The sequence below is a fragment of the Neofelis nebulosa genome, chromosome 6 (assembly GCF_028018385.1).
Source record: "Neofelis nebulosa isolate mNeoNeb1 chromosome 6, mNeoNeb1.pri, whole genome shotgun sequence".
Classification (NCBI taxonomy): Eukaryota; Metazoa; Chordata; class Mammalia; order Carnivora; family Felidae; genus Neofelis; species Neofelis nebulosa.
The window spans coordinates 11,947,852-11,964,508 of NC_080787.1; the positions used below are offsets into that span (position 1 = coordinate 11,947,852).

At 40.9% G+C, this 16,657-nt stretch overlaps 1 protein-coding gene across 7 annotated transcripts in view; it reads right to left on the reverse strand.

The window, feature by feature from the left end:
- Positions 1-16,657, reverse strand: part of CDKAL1 (CDK5 regulatory subunit associated protein 1 like 1) — a 711,422-nt gene that overhangs the window by 260,461 nt on the left and 434,304 nt on the right. For all 7 annotated transcript variants that reach the window (XM_058732865.1, XM_058732859.1, XM_058732860.1 and 4 more), the window contains one exon: positions 16,356-16,501. In XM_058732865.1, coding sequence (XP_058588848.1) covers positions 16,356-16,501 — 146 coding nt within the window. The remainder of the gene's footprint in view (positions 1-16,355; positions 16,502-16,657) is intronic.

Genomic DNA, 16,657 nt, shown 5'->3' on the forward strand with positions numbered 1-16,657 from the left:
GTCTTCATGATTACAGCTGTGTAGTGTAGCTTGAAGTCTGGGATTGTGATGCCTCCGGCTTTGGTTTTCTTTTTCAAGATTGTTTTGGCTATTCAGGGTCTTTTCTGGTTCCATACAAATTTTAGGATTATTTGTTCTAGCTCTGTGAAGAATGCTGGTGTTATTTTGATAGGGATTGCATTGAATATGTAGATTGCTTTGGGTAGTATTGATATTTTAACAATATTGTTCTTCCTATCCAGGAGCATGGAATATTTTTCCATTTTTTTGTGTCTTCTTCAATTTCTTCCATCAGCTTTCTATAGTTTTCAGTGTATAGATTTTTCATCTCTTTGGTGAGATTTATTCCTAGGTATTTTACGGGTTTTGGTGCAACTGTAAATGGGATCAATTCCTTGATTTCTCTTTCTGTCGCTTCATTGTTGGTGTGTAGGAATGCAACCGATTTCTGTGCGTTGATTTTATATCCTGCAACATTGCTGAATTCATGAATCAATGCTAGCAGTTTTTTGGTGGGATCTTGTGGGTTTTCCATACAGAGTATCATGTCATCTGCGAAGAGTGAAAGTCTGACCTCCTCCTGGCCGATTTGGATGCGTTTTATTTCTTTGTGTTGTCTGATTGCAGAGGCGAAGACTCCCAATACTATGTTGAATAACAGTGGTGAGAGTGGACATGCCTGTCTTGTTCCTGACCTTAGGGGGGAAGCTCTCAGTTTTTCCCCATTGAGGATGATATTAGCATTGGGTTGTTCATTTGTGGCTTTTATGATCTTGACGTATGATACTTCTCTCCCTACTTTCTTGAGGGTTTTTATCAAGAAAGGATGCTGTATTTTGTCAAATGCTTTCTCTGGATCTATTGAGAGGATCACGTGGTTCTTGCCCTTTCTTTTATTTATGTGATGAATCACATTGCTTTGTGGGTATTGAACTAGCCCTGCATCCCAGGTATAAATCCCACTTGGTCGTGGTGTGTAATTTTTTTAATGTATTGTTGGATCTGGTTGGCTAACATCTTGTTGAGGATTTTTGCACCCATGTTCATCACAGAAATTGGTCAATAGTTCTCCTTTTTAGTGGGGTCTCTGTCTGGTTTTGGAATCAAGGTAATGCTGGCTTCATAGAAAGAATTTGGAAGTTTTCTCAGAACATTTTAATGTATACATTTTTAATATTTATTCATTTCTTTTTTTTTTTCAACGTTTTTTTTTTTTTTTTTTTTTTAATTTATTTTTGGGACAGAGAGAGACAGAGCATGAACGGGGGAGGAGCAGAGAGAGAGGGAGACACAGAATCAGAAACAGGCTCCAGGCTCCGAGCCATCAGCCCAGAGCCCGACACGGGGCTCGAACTCACGGACCGCGAGATCGTGACCTGGCTGAAGTCGGACGCTTAACTGACTGCGCCACCCAGGCGCCCCAATATTTATTCATTTCTGAAAGAGGGAGAGAGAGAGACCGAGTGCAAGTGGGGGAGCGGCAGAGAGAGAGGGAGACACAGAATCCGAAGCAAGCTCCAGGCTCTGAGCTGTCAGCACAGAGCCCAACATGGTACTCGAACTCACGAACTGTTAGGTCATGACCCGAGACAAAGTCGGAAGCTTAACAACGGAGGCACCCAGGCGCCCTGTGACTGGAACATTCTAAATGCTGAACAAGTATTAGTAATTAATATAAATATTATTTGAAAAAAGTTAGCACTAATACACATACACACACACACCCACACACACAATCATGACTCTCAGGGTAAATATTTTTACGCTAGAGCTGTTAATTTGCATATTTTTGTTGTTTTTTTCTTTATTTGGAAAAAATGGGGATTTATTTTAGCCAACAAAAATGGAAAATACTATGTCTTTTATTGTTTTAAAACTCATTGAAATTTAATCAATAGTTGTTTTGGGTTTGCTTTGTTTTTTTTTCAGCTCTCCGTGTACCAGGAGACTTAAAGTTCTCAAGAGGTTTCTATTAAACTTAGTTTTTTTTTTAAATCATTTTAAGTAAAATTCAGGGAATTATACTATAAAAGTTTTTAAGATGTAATCTGACTATTTTCTAAGTAGAAAAACTCTTTAAAATTTAATTATATCATGATTCTTGAAAGCACAACTTATTTAAAATGAAGAAAAAAGAATACAACCCATTAGAACAGTTGATCAGAGTTAGAACAAACTGGACAATGACATTTTTTTTCCAGAAAAAAAAAAAAAACTCAGAAGAATAATGTGTTTTCCAATCATACAATTAAAAAGACTGAATCGTAATAAATTAGGAGAAAGCATATGAAAAAGAGTCATTACTGCACAGTTCAATTAAAACAGTATTTTCTAAAAAAAAAAAAAAAAAAAGCTTAATGTTTGGTCTTATCAACATGGCTAGACTAAAACCAATTTTCTCTAAATAATACGGGAAGAAAAATCTGTTCATTTTAAAGCCTATTAATGAGAAACCATTGATTTCATTGATCAGAATAGATTAATTTATCAGGAGAAAATTCCTGTAAGAATCTCAGACACTTAAAATAAATAAAAGCAAAGACACGTCATGCCATGGACCCCACACAAATCAGAGCAAATACCGGGTGGGAAATAAGTTTGCACAGACAAATACAAGCAAAATGTTCATTTTCTTCTATTCCTTGTAACATGAAAGTGCTCAGTAATTCTGGCAATGCCGCGTCCACCATTCTGGGCATCTAGACCCGGAGAGGGTCACAGGAGAAATACACGTAAGACTTTGCATGTAGTTTGTGATCTAGTGTGAGGGAGGCAGTTAAGTGGTGGGAGATGCCCCACATGGTACAGAAACACAAGAAATGCTCTCCACGAGGCTGAGGCCATTGCCACGTGCATACAAAAAGGACATTGAGGACAAGAAAAAACCTGTGGTGAAATGGACTCCTGTTTGGTATTAGAAAGAAAACAAAATAAAACAAAACCAAAACCCTAGAAGTAACATTTCTTTAAAAAAAAAATTTTTTTTTAACGTTTTATTTATTTTTGAGACAGAGAGAGACAGCATGAACAGGGGAGGGTCAGCGAGAGGGAGACACAGGATCTGAAACAGGCTCCAGGCTCTGAGCCGTCAGCACAGAGCCCGACGTGGGGCTCGAACTCACGGACCGTGAGATCATGACCTGAGCCGAAGTAGGCCGCTTAAGCGACTGAGCCACCCAGGCGCCCCAGGCATTTCTTTGAGTCTTTCATAAAATGGTATTTTCTGATAATCACTGAAAACAACTGATAATATGTCCGAATGTGGTTTAGCTTGTAAGGCTGTGTCAGTAGATACAAATCTAAAAAACTGAAGTCAGAACTGAAGTCGCTATCACCACCACCACCAATAAAAACTAAAGACCATCAACCGGCTCATGTGCAAAACCAGGTATGATACCCAAGAGAAAAAAATTCGATGCTTAGAATTAGAACTACAAATTGAATTCTTCTTTAGGGGAAGTTCTCAAACTGGAACACGAGAATGTTTTTAAAAGTACACGTAGGGGCGCCTGGGTGGCTCAGTCGATTAGGCCTCCGACTCTTGGTTTCGGCTCAGGTCATGATCTCACGATTCATGAGTTCGAGCCCTGTGAGCTGAGAGCGTGGAGCCTCTCCCTTGCTCTCTGCCCCTCCCCCACTCACGCTCTATCTCTCTCTCAAATAAATAAATAAAAATTTTTTTAAAAGTACATGCAGTGGCAGAGATTGTTGGTGTCCCCTCCATTTCCATTCCCTTCATCTCCCACAGAAGCAGGTTTTTAGCTAGATACACGGACGTCTGGAAGAAACACTATTACTTCCCAGTTTCCCTTGCACCTCGAGATGGCCATCTTCTACTCTAAGAGACATAAGTGGTAGTGTCACATACAGCTCCAAGATGAGCTTTAAAGATAGGGAAGGAGAAGGAGATGAGCTTTAAAGATAAAGAAGGAAAGAGAGATACACCTTTCTCTTTCTCCTTTTTACTAGCTACTAGGCAGATTAGTGGATGGATTTTAAGCAGCCACCATGGACCACGACACAGAACTCGTGGATAGCTGAGCACCAAGACAGAATCCCGGGTCCTTGCTACGTCTCACCAGCACCAGATGACTGACCACCTACTAACTATATTTTTTCCTATGTGATGGAGTAATATACACCTCCCTTATTTGAGATATTATTTTTTGTTTTTGGTCATTCACAGCGCAGACAAAATCTACCTAAAGTTGAATTCTACAAGTAACAGTACCTAGAAGGATGGCATTAGCTTAGCTGTGCAGCAGGTAGGAAGTACTCTTACTGCAGACTGGAAAGCTAATTAATGTTATATGTTGGCAAAATACTGGGTCAAAGAGTCAACTGCTGAACCTCAGTAGACAGACCAATAGTTGCTCAGTCTACAGCAGCAGAAGTGCTAACAAATTTCAGAATGTGAAGTATCAGCCTGCTCCTTCTTTTTGCTCTTGGCAACAAAGAACTCAGGCTAGGAGTGGCCAACTGTAAACTGAGATTGAAGAAAAATCTCCCTTGAATTATAATCTACGTTGACTGAGAATCCTGTGATTTTGAGGTCTGCAAGTTTGCAAAGGCCAAGCAAACCAATTATAGGAACTGGCTACAATGCCATCCGTACCTAAGATAGATTATGTGCCGCGCCATGTACTTGCCCAGCTTCCTGGAAGCAGTGGGATTATGAGTGTTTCAGATGGCCTCCAGAGAGTCATCACTAAGTTCAGAGTTGGGGGAGGAGGGCATAGGGTAGAGGCCAATAAATAAAATATAGAGTCTTCAGGTTCAATGCTATGCCCAGACATGCTTTTGACTCCACTTGCTTATTGAACTGACAAGAAATAAACAGATCAGAAGCATACTAAATTTTTAAGGGAAAAGGGTTGCAAAAGATGTACCATGACGGTCTGCAGAGTACGTATGTGTGCAACTTCCAGGTCTGAAATCAGCAACAGAAGGAAGCAGGCATGAAGTATTAGAAGAATCCAGCCAGAACAGCATTCTCTCTAATGCCCAACCCAGATATGGCCTTGCAGACCGGAGCAATACAGGACAATCAGCTAGAAGGTCCATCCCTTCCCAGAGGGATGTCACGGTTCTTCAGATGAGGTAACAAAGAATGTCCTTCAGTGCTAGGGCAGAATGTTGTCGTGATTCTACAAAGCAGGATTCAGTAATTTCCACTGAATAATAGCTGATAGGTGCTTCCCATTCCCCCAATATTAAATGGGACTTTCAAAAATTTATGATCTTATTTCTACTCCATTTTAAATGGGGACTTTGGGGACTTTGCAGCTGCATTTGGACCTTCTGAAGAGGACAGCATCGACCATAAACCATGGATATACAAAAGGACAGGGTAACTGGATGGGGCTAGGGTGGGTAAACTCTGTACATAGCAATAAGAGTGGCCAAAAGAGTGAGACTGTGGGAGAATACTAATTGTTCTCCACTATCCCATCTGCCCTTATTTTCAACAGACCCCCACGTTTTCAGATGAGTGCAAGGCCACTCAAATTAAAGACTACATTGCTTAGCCTTTCTTTCTGCTAAGTGCAGACATGTGACTAGGTTCTGACTATTTAGATAAAATCACAGTGACATGTGTAACTATGGGAAAGTGTTTAAAAGGGAAGAACACATTTCCTCTTTTGCCCCTCACCTGCCTACAGACTGGAATGTAAATCTGATCGCTGGTGCTTAAGTAGCCATCTTGGACCATGAGATGAAAGCTATATCCTGTATCCCTGACATGCTGGAACTTTATGCAGCTCTACTGCCTAGCTCTGGACCTCATTTACATGACTGAAAAACTTCCACTTTCTTTATGCCATCACTTTCTTCTGTCACTTTCAGACAACTGAACTATCACTTTTATACATACAAAAATATATACATGTGCACGTGTGTAATCTAGGTAAACCCTTTCTCTATAGATTTTATATCATCAACAAAATCAAACCAGTAAAGTATCCTTGTCTAAAGAAAGGACATTGGTTTTCTGTAAGACCTGTAATTCAGTGTTTCCTTCTTGTCCATGGAAAGCCTATAATCAACACTTAAGCTCTGCCCCCCTATACGAGAGTTAATACTGGGGTTTTACTATACTTACCAAACACAGTGGCTCTAAGTATGTGTATAATATTAACCATGATTTAAGAATGTCAGTCCCTAGGGGTGCCTGGGTGGCTCAATTGGTTAAGCATCTGGCTTCGGCTCAGGTCATGATTTCATGGTTCGTGGGTTCGAGCCCCATGTTGGGCTCTGTGCTGACAGCTCAGAGCCTGGAGCCTGCTTCGGATTTTGGGTCTCCTTCTCTTTCTGCCCCTCCCCTGCTTGTGCTCTGTCTGTAAATCTCTCTCAAAAGTAAACAAACATTAAAAAAAAAAAGAATGTCAGTTTCTAGAAGACAGTCATCAGGTTTTACCAAGCTCTTAATATTCTACACCCAACAAGTGTCTGACACACAGTCTGTATCCAATAAGTATTAGTTGAATAAATGCAAGTCTTTGGCTCCTTTGGAATGAATATCAATTCACAATTGACTTTTTGGTCCTGTTTCCAGAATTTAAATTGGTCAGATCTTAACAGTCTGAAATTCAATCTTTAAAAACAATGATGGGTTACATCACTCTCTCTTTTTCCCATTGTTTGCCGCTGACTCAGTGATGGTACCTTTCAGATAATCCTGCCAAGTCTAGTACAACATCCCAAATTTCACGCACCGCATATGCTATGCTCCTCCGATTTCTTCCTGGGTTTTGATAAGAACATAAGGTCTTAGATAACAATGAGGGTTCAGGAAATGTCCATCAGAGAATGATGGTAAGGACGAGGATGGGAAGTCAGAGTAACCAGAGCAACGGATCCCCCTGTGCCAGCAGCAAGTGATGAAATGATCAGTGTTAGGAACAGAGACTGCTCACGGGCAGGGGTTCGAGCTGGACACTGAATACACTTGGTTCTAGGAAGGAAGGGTAAATAGGACACAGAAATTAGGCCTCACAGAGTTTCTGCCACACAGCAGATTACGTAGGACGATAGCTCTGTGACACCTAGCCGTTAGTACAGCATTTTATTTGACTTGTACACACACTTGATGAACACACTCTGCAGTTCATAGTTAGAGATGCTGTGACAGATAAACCGGTCATTATCTCCTTGTACTTTTTCTTCCCTGTGCTCACAACCAAACACAGCTTATCATCTGTTTATGCAGAGGCTCTCCACCTGCTTGGGGAGTGAGAGCAAAAGGGAGGGTATACTGACTAGAAAAAGGTGTAGTAAAGTTTTGGAAGAAGGTATGTGTAATCCGAAATTTTCTGTCTAACAATACAGTGCAATCCTTAATTAGAAAATTATGATCATCCCTAATGTTTTTAAGAATGACCCCACCTGGGGGCGCCTGGGTGGCGCAGTCGGTTAAGCGTCCGACTTCAGCCAGGTCACGATCTCGCGGTCCGTGAGTTCGAGCCCCGCGTCGGGCTCTGGGCTGATGGCTCGGAGCCTGGAGCCTGTTTCCGATTCTGTGTCTCCCTCTCTCTCTGTCCCTCCCCCGTTCATGCTCTGTCTCTCTCTGTCCCAAAAAAAATAAATAAACAAAAAAAAAAAAAAAAAAAAAAAGAAAAAAAAAAGAATGACCCCACCTGGAAAGGCAAGATGCCACAGCGGCAATGAAAAGCATGTGGAGGTTCGCAGGCTGGAGCGTGAACCTGAACTCTGGCAGGTATCAGCACAGTAACTTTGGTCAAGTCGCTGTGTGCCTCAATTTCCTCACCTGTCAAATGGGGGTACTAATATTTTCCTATCTGGTATGAGCCATTGTGAAAATTACATGAGTTAATCCACATAAAGTACTTAGGTACTTAGCACATTGCTTCCTACATATTATACACTGAATACATATCGCCTTATAATTATTGTTAGCTATAAGCCAGCAGGAGTTCACAGAACAGAGAATCTTTAAGAATAAAGAGTTTTCTGTTCTACCAAAGGGAATGGATCAGTTTCTCTGCAAAGAACAGATTTTCTTGTTTATGAAAAGAGAACTTTAATTAAAATAGAATGAGAGGTAGTACTCTGAGCCTTAACCTCTCTGGTTCCAGAGTAAATACCATGCATTCAGCCAATATGTATTATCCCCGCCTCTTGCTCCTGTGGCCCTGGATGCTGTGCACACAGCGTAGCAAAATGGGGGTCAAGGGGTCAAGGAGGACAAACTGAGCACCGTGCTCAGAACTGGGCATGCAGTCAACAGAGGACCACAGAGACACTACTACATCTCAACAGCTCTTGAGCACTTACGGTATTGGGGAAAGAAAATAACCTAAGAAGTATTTATTTTTTCCTCCAGAGCACCTAGCTCAGCACCCGCTCCCAAGAGGCAACTCTAGCTGGCATTTGACCCTTACCATTTTCACTTTCCTAAAACTGCTATGTCCCTTGGCTTCCATGGTGCCATTTCCTCCTTCGTCTTCCCCTACATGGGCCCGACCCTGCCTTTTCACCCTCATCACAGGATCTATCACCCAAATGCCGGTCTTCCCGAATCCCCTGTTCTTAGCCTTCCATTTTCTTTCTGCTGGATGATCTCATCACCCACGGCTTCATCTGCCACTCAAAAGCTAATTACTCACAAACATGTATCTCTACATCCTCATCTCCTTCCTGGGCTCTTCGCCCACCTTTTGTATAGTCTACAGGGGCTCTCCCTTGGGTTTTCTTCCTTTTTTTTTTTTTTAAACATTTATTTTGAGTGAGAGAAGGAGAGAGTGCACGTGTGAGCAGGGGAGGGGCAGAGAAAGGGAGCAAGAGAGAGAGAATCCCAGGCAGGCTCCATGCTGTCAGCGAAGAGCCTGACGTGGGGCTCAATCCCATGAACCATGAGATCATGACCTGAGCCAAAATCAAGAGTTGGACGCTTAAATGACTGAGCCACCCAGTTCTCATCTCCCCTGGATTTTCTATACAGGTATTGCAAATTCAGTATGTCCCAAACCAAACTCATTTTTTCTATCCAAATTCTTCCTTCCTCTCGTTTTCCCTCTTCTATTAGGTTTTGGGATAAAACACCATCCTTGACACTCATGCATACCTTTCTCACCTTCCCTTAGAAGCACTGTAAATTTTACTTCATTATTTGTTGAGTCCACCTTACTGTCTCCCATTGCTAGAGCACTGTGCCTTAGATTAGCACAACAGGACGGCACAATGACTGAGCTGCTCAGGCATCACAGGATCTGAGTTTTCACTGAGTTTCTATCACTGATTAGAGATTGCCTGACCATGGGAAAATTACTTAACATCCTTGGGACTTAAGGATTAAATAAGCTAACATATGTCACTGCCCTAGAGCAGTGCTTGGCACAAAAGTACAACTTAAAAATATTAGCCACTGGCTTTATTATTATCACCACATTAAGTATTACTATTGGTATTGATATTGTTGCATTTATTACAGAGCTGAGCACAAAACTGATAAATAAAAAAAAAATGAGTGATTGAATCAATATTATTGTTAGGAAGATTGCTGTGCAGCAGAAACTGAAGACCTACTTTATTATGCATTAAATCACTGTGGGCTCTCACCAAGTCTTTTTAGCCAGTCTGAACTCTGAGGCTCACTTTAAAAAGTGCAGATTAGGGGCGCCTGGGTGGCTCAGTCGGTTAAGTGTCTGACTCTTGATTTCAGCTCAGGTCATGATCTCAAGGTCTGTGAGATCAAGGCCCTTGTCGGACGCTGTGCTGACAGCACGGGGCCTGCTTGGGATTCTCTCTCTCTCTCTGCCCCTCCCCTGCTTGTATGCTCTCTCTCTCAAGATAATTAAACAAACATTAAAAAAAAATAAAGTAGAGACTAAAAATACCTATCTTACATACTTCTGTGACTACATCATGACGTAGCATGTGAGCCCTGTGGAATATGAAAAGCACCCTATCAATGAAAGGAAAAATGCTACCTATCAGTACATGTTATCATACTATGCGACTCGACCCTTACGTTTATTTTTATTTATTTATTTATTTTTTCAACGTTTTTTATTTATTTTTGGGACAGAGAGAGACAGAGCATGAACGGGGAAGGGGCAGAGAGAGAGGGAGACACACAGAATTGGAAACAGGCTCCAGGCTCCGAGCCATCAGCCCAGAGCCTGACGCGGGGCTCGAACTCACAGACCGCGAGATCGTGACCTGGCTGAAGTCGGACGCTTAACCGACTGCGCCACCCAGGCGCCCCTCAACCCTTACGTTTACAACAAAACACTGAGGTAGAGAGAATATACAAAGGATTAAGGGAAAGAAGCTTCTCTTCTCTGTGTTATTTCTGAAAGGAGTAACACGATTGCATTGTAACGGAACGACAGAAGGTAGAAAGAGGTTAGGAATGATGAGATTTCTCTCCTGACCAGGCTAGACAGAAAATGTAAAGCATCAATAGAATATGTAATTACTTTCAAACCAATGAATCACGTGTAGAGTAATCCTACAATAATGCGGTATTTAGCACATGATGCCAGTATCTTCCAAATGTAAATATAATACCCTGTCAAAAAAAGAAAAAGTGTTTTCTTGCTACATAACTGTTCCAATAATACTTATTCATTCTTTTGAAAAAATGTAAAAGCAGCAAGGGAGGGAGAGGAAGACAAGAGAATGTCGCTATTTCAAAAAGAGGTCCGACAAGAGATAAAATAGCGAACAAGGTCTCACGGACACCCAAGATAACAACCTAGTTAAAGATATTAGAGGGGCGCCTGGGTGGCGCAGTCGGTTAAGCGTCCGACTTCAGCCAGGTCACGATCTCGCGGTCCGTGAGTTCGAGCCCCGCGTCAGGCTCTGGGCTGATGGCTCGGAGCCTGGAGCCTGTTTCCGATTCTGTGTCTCCCTCTCTCTCTGCCCCTCTCCCGTTCATGCTCTGTCTCTCTCTGTCCCAAAAATAAATAAAAAACGTTGAAAAAAAAAAAAAGATATTAGAAATGATGGAATAAAGTCAGAAAACAACTTTGAGGGAAGTATTTTGCCTAAATTATTTGGGAGGCGGTTATTCAGTGAATAGAAACACATCTGGGAATCTGGGAATGCATCTGGAAGAAAACTTAATTACCTAGTCCTTGCGGAATCTCTCTCTTTTTTTTTTTTTCCCCGCAATTTCTTTTCCTCTATTCTGACAGATATTGCTGCTCAGGTGTCCAGCCACTAGGAATAAAGCTAGATATAAAAACCGGAATAAAATACAAATTTAGCACAACGTCCTTTCATCAGACTGTGTTCCAGTATGGACACATGGATGATTGGGAGTAATGAAAGAAAGAAATGGGACTCAAGACGTTCAGGAGTTAGCATCATTTTGTTTTTGTTTTTGTTTTTTTTTCCCCTTCAGACAGACTGGAAAAGTAGGTCACAGGATAGGCTGGGCAGTGTGAGATAACTCTGTGACTCACTTACAGAAATCAACCTGCCAAAGTGATCCCGGCTTTGTGCCCTCGTTGCCCCTTTACTGCCTGAGTACACAGCAGAGAGATGGGAGGACAGAGCTTTCTCTGCAAGGCTGTACCTCCCCTCTGCTGAGTCCTCCCTGCTGAAAGGTTCCCTTTTACCCCGAGTGCTCATTGGTTACTGGCTATGGCATTTCACTGGGCAATCTCTGGGTAGAGTCAACTCAGGGGTGCGAATGGATATCAAGATACTAAAGGGTTAATATTCTACAAGCAACATGACAAATTGGCCCAGAACTACACAGCACATTGACAAATGATTATAGCAAATTCTGAGAATGGATAATATCATGTCATTTTTAGTCAACACAAAGACGCTACAGGAAGGTACAACTTAAGATCTATGCAACTAGCAGGTGAAAACGTAACTGGTCGTTAATTCACTCAAAATGCATCTACGGGGCAAGGGAGATGGAGGTTTAAGGTCTGGTTAACATAAACCCAAAGGCCCCTGGACCTCCGACAAAATAATCTGTGGAAACAAAGAGATCTTTTCATATATAAACTCTTTCATGTCTTAAAATGTATCTATCAACAGGACATTCCTTCATCTTCTTTCACACTTTAATGTGTGAATTTGAGGACTCAGAGATTCTTTTCCTCAGCACGAGAACATATGCCTGAGAGAAGAATTCTATGTGTTGTCATTTTGTGAATATATGTGAATATACGGTTTTATGTTGGGGAAGTGATTGAGTTTACTGCTCAAAGGAGGGGGGCCCAATTAAAGTCCGTGTCCAAGGTCCCAACGCCCTAGGAACCCTAAGTATATCACCTTCAACATACCAAAGTGAAAAACCCTCTCATTAGGAAGTTAACTCTTTCAAAATAACATGAAAAAATACAATTTTATACTTTTTGAAAAAATTCCAGCAATATCTTAAAAAGGTAACAGAAAAACCAGTTCAGTGCCAATTAATAAAAGGAATAAAACTCATGAGGTATTTATTGAAAATCATAAAGACACCAATCTTTCTGAAACCAGAATGGCACCTTGGTGGTATAGTTTGCTTCCGTATCCCTCCAAATCCCATTACACATTTCAAGGAATCATCTTACCCATTCATATAAAAACATCAACTTAATTTTCCAACTGGATTAATAAATCTGAATAGAATAATTTAAGTCATATGATCGTCTGCTCACAACCAGCTGTTTTAAATTAGTATATTAAGTAATTTAGACACTTTTCTTTGCAAAGGTTGCGTGATTTAATAAATTCCCATATGCCTCAGCACGTGCCAGCACCACCAGGTTATCTCCAATCCAGCTGCTGTTAGGAGAACAGTTGCCAACTTTCAAACAACTGCAGAGAATAATGAATCAACTTCAAGCTGGCTCACAAGTAAACTTCTACTGCTCCCAGCTATCACATGGGCCGGTTTCAATGGTAAAGAAAATTAATTAAAGAGATTTCACCTCCCTGTGTTTCAGAAACAGGGAGTCATAAATATCACTGAATTAGTAGTTTAAAAGCCCCCGTAGCTTCAGGTAGACTTAAACAGTTTGGCCTTCTGTCTTAAATGCTATAGGTTGTTTTAAAAATTGGATTTTTTGGGGCGCCTGGGTGGCTCAGTCGGTTAAGCGGCCGACTTCGGCTCAGGTCATGATCTCGCAGTCCATGAGTTCTAGCCCCGCGTCGGGCTCTGTGCTGACAGCTCAGAGCCTGGAGCCTGCTTTGGATTCTGTGTCTCCCTCTCTCTGACCCTCCCCTGTTCGTGCTCTGTCTCTCCCTGTCTCAAAAATAAATAAACGTTAAAAAAAAATAAAAATAATAAAATAAAAAATAAAAAAAAATTGGATTTTTTTGATGAGACAGATTAGGATGTGCTCTGTTCCTTATTCGTAACATGAATTTATGAGAAGATTCATATTCATGGAGAAAAAAAATCAAGATTCTCATCTATTAAAGGCTCACTAGGAAAAAAAGGGCTTCAAAGGCTTCAGAGGAAAGAAGACATTAATACAAGAGCTTAAAAAGCAGCTGCAAGAGGAAAGCACCAAACAAGTCATTTTAAGTCACAGTCATTTTATGAATGCACAAAATGGCAAAATGACAGTGTGAGGTCCTCCTTCTAAAAAAGACAATATTTTATTGAATTCTGATTAAACACTGGACAAAGCAATTTGTGCCGGATCAGTTATCCAGACCAGCAGTGCCACAGAAATCCCTGAGACTTTGGTGTTTCCAACAAGCACTCCTCTACTTGGCATAAAGCCATCTAGTTTTTATAGGGAAAAATAAGCAAAACATCACAGAAGAATTCCCTTACTTCATTTATTTCTAAATATTTGTTACAGTTGAAAAGTACTCCCTGGATGGGTGGACCTTCCCGAAAGGACAGGAAACACGTTTTCACTAAGGAGCACAGGTGGACTCCACTGTCCGTGCAGGAGAGAGTGCTGTATGCTTCTTCACAAGCAACAGGGCAGAATGGACAAAATACACAATTTTATGGTTCTGATGAACTGTGTAAAACCATGCAAGGATCACGTGATTAGTCGTGAGGATTTGATTTCTTCTTTTTTTCTGAAGAGTACCTGTAACTTTTCTCAGTCATCTGCTCTCTGTATCAGTGCACCATACTGTCTGCCTTCTACATTTTTCCAATACATCTCGTAAGTTAAAATCTAAGTATGAAATTGTACACCGAGGTTGCTTCTGCCCTCGCTGTACATATACAACACAGAGTTTTAATAAAAAACAACGTTTCAGAGATGCTGTCTAGACCCATACTCTACCATTTCAGTGATTCACACTACTTGAAATTGACATTGTGGATGGATGGGTGTGGGATGGGGGCGTCTTCTCCAGGCATCTCCAATATCCTCTCCAGGGATCTCTGATATTTCCAGCAATGGAAACACTACAGATCCTCAGGCAGAGTACTTCGTTCTGGGATCTTTCCGATAGCAGGGTAGCTCTAGAAAAGCTACAATGATGCCTCAGGGTAATTCAGAATCCAAAAAAAGGACAATGAGTTTAACCCATGAATAAAGGCAAGAGCCTACTCTCTAACACTTTGATGTGATCATCTTTTCACCTCTCTATACCTCACGGATGCTGTTGAGACTGTTCAAGATGCAACAGATTTAAGAAGGCCACCTTTGGAACAACATAAAAGGCTAGTACTTATTGTGAAATTGTTGCCTAGTTAGGTAGCCACAGTAATTCCCCAAACAACTGAGTCAGCACTCACCCAAGTGGAGGAGAAAGAGAGGTGTTGATTCCTTAACCTCACTGAATCACATTAATGCAACAAACTATTTGGAAAGTGTTCTAGTCTATTCTGCACAACAGGATGCATGTCTCCACTTGGCAAAATCTTGTGCAACAGGTATGAATTGTACACATTATTTGCCACTGCCCTAGTAATAAGCAAGAGGCAAGAAATTTCACAGGTGCAACAATTTATCTGCAATTTTGAAAACATTCCATTCACCAGGGCCAACGTGCCCAAAAGGACTCTCTCACAGGAGGCAAGTTTACCTACAATAAGCTAGAATGAACGCAAAGGAGAGATACAGGGAAACTTAACAGGCATCTAACATAAAAGTTCTCACACTTCAGCCTTGACCTCCATTCTGTTCAAGAGCAGAGAGTACTATGGATGGTAAGATCTGTCATTATTCTTTCTACTTTGAAGGCTGTATATATTTAACAATTACAATTGCGAAATCCGAGAATAAATACGCCTTCTATTCGCTGATTTGAATATTCGAACAATTAGCTGTGTTTGTTTGAAGGCACACAAGTGTCTTTATTTCTAGTGGTTAGGATAATCAAGAAATGCCTAGAGGTGGAAAAAAAATTTAGAAAGACATAAAGGAAAGATGAGGAAGGAAGGAGCAAGTAAATAGAAGAAGAAAAAGATTTAAAAAGATTTCTATGTAGTCAGGATAAGTCACTAATTGAAGGCGGAAAAAATAACTGCTCACAGTTTGCATAAAGCAATCATACCCATGTAGCACTTCGACATGGTACAAAGGTATATAATTATAAACAAGAAGATGGAAACACAAAGTTGTATCTTAATTAAGAGAAACAACAGAGGAAAAAATTATGGAAAAAAATTATGGAAAGTAGGAAGACGCATGCCACAGATACGCCCGGATAAATGACATATCGCCACGGGGGAGAACAGTGCCCCAGACTTGAGAAGGTTTTGTATGACCTTGGCCAGCCCTGCTATTTCCTGCCTTGTATAATCACAGAAGGCAGTCAACGTTTGGTGATGATGAGAAGTAGGGTTTTGAAGAATATAATTACGGGCTGCAAGTGTTTTCTGTGGAAACAAAATGATCATTCATGTCTAAGATTGTGTAAATATGCCTTAATTTTGGTCAAGAGCAATTTCAACTTTAAAAACACAGAATCCCAAAACCACCTTATACATCACAATTCTCCAAGTGATCTTCAGGGATAAGCGGGTAAAAGCAAGAACGTTCCAGATACTCTTCAAAAAATGCTACTTGGGAGAAAATTATCTACTCCGCGGTGACATGATTTGGCCGATCTCCACATCGGGCCCAGCTCACAACCTCAAAAAGCCACATTAAAGGAGATTTAAGCAAAGCCAACACAGTTTTCATCTACGAGGTCAGGTAGAAAAATGATTGCAATGCGTGTTACCTTGGACAGACTGTGGCAATCTCACACAAATTAATGGTATTTTGTGAACAGATGGGAGGTGGATATAAGAAGAAACCACATCAAGGGTCCCTAAGGAAACTTAAAGGCTCGGAAAGCTTCAAAACTCTCGCCTTCGCTCTGGTACCTTTAATTGTGGCTACAATAAGTGCATTTTTGCCACATGCTTTCGAAAGAAAAAAAGAAATGCTTATTTTCTTAAGTACTAACAGACTTACTTCTCTTTCAGAAAATCCACCACTCTTTTGAAGTCGGCCACGCAGTATTCTCTTCTCATTTCCGTGAGTACAGAGTCAGAGGCAGACTGGACCGGTATGTGCAGAAAAGCATAGACTCTGGGATGATTAAGGATTTTTGCCATTTCCTTTCAAAAAAAAAAAAAAAAATGGAAGGAGAAAACATTAATCATTTTAAGGAATCAGGTAATGGTTCCCTTCAGATCAACACTCGCAAGGGCAATCAAATCCACACGCTGAAAACAGACCAATCACCCAGGCTCTTCAAGCGAGTGTCGACTGGC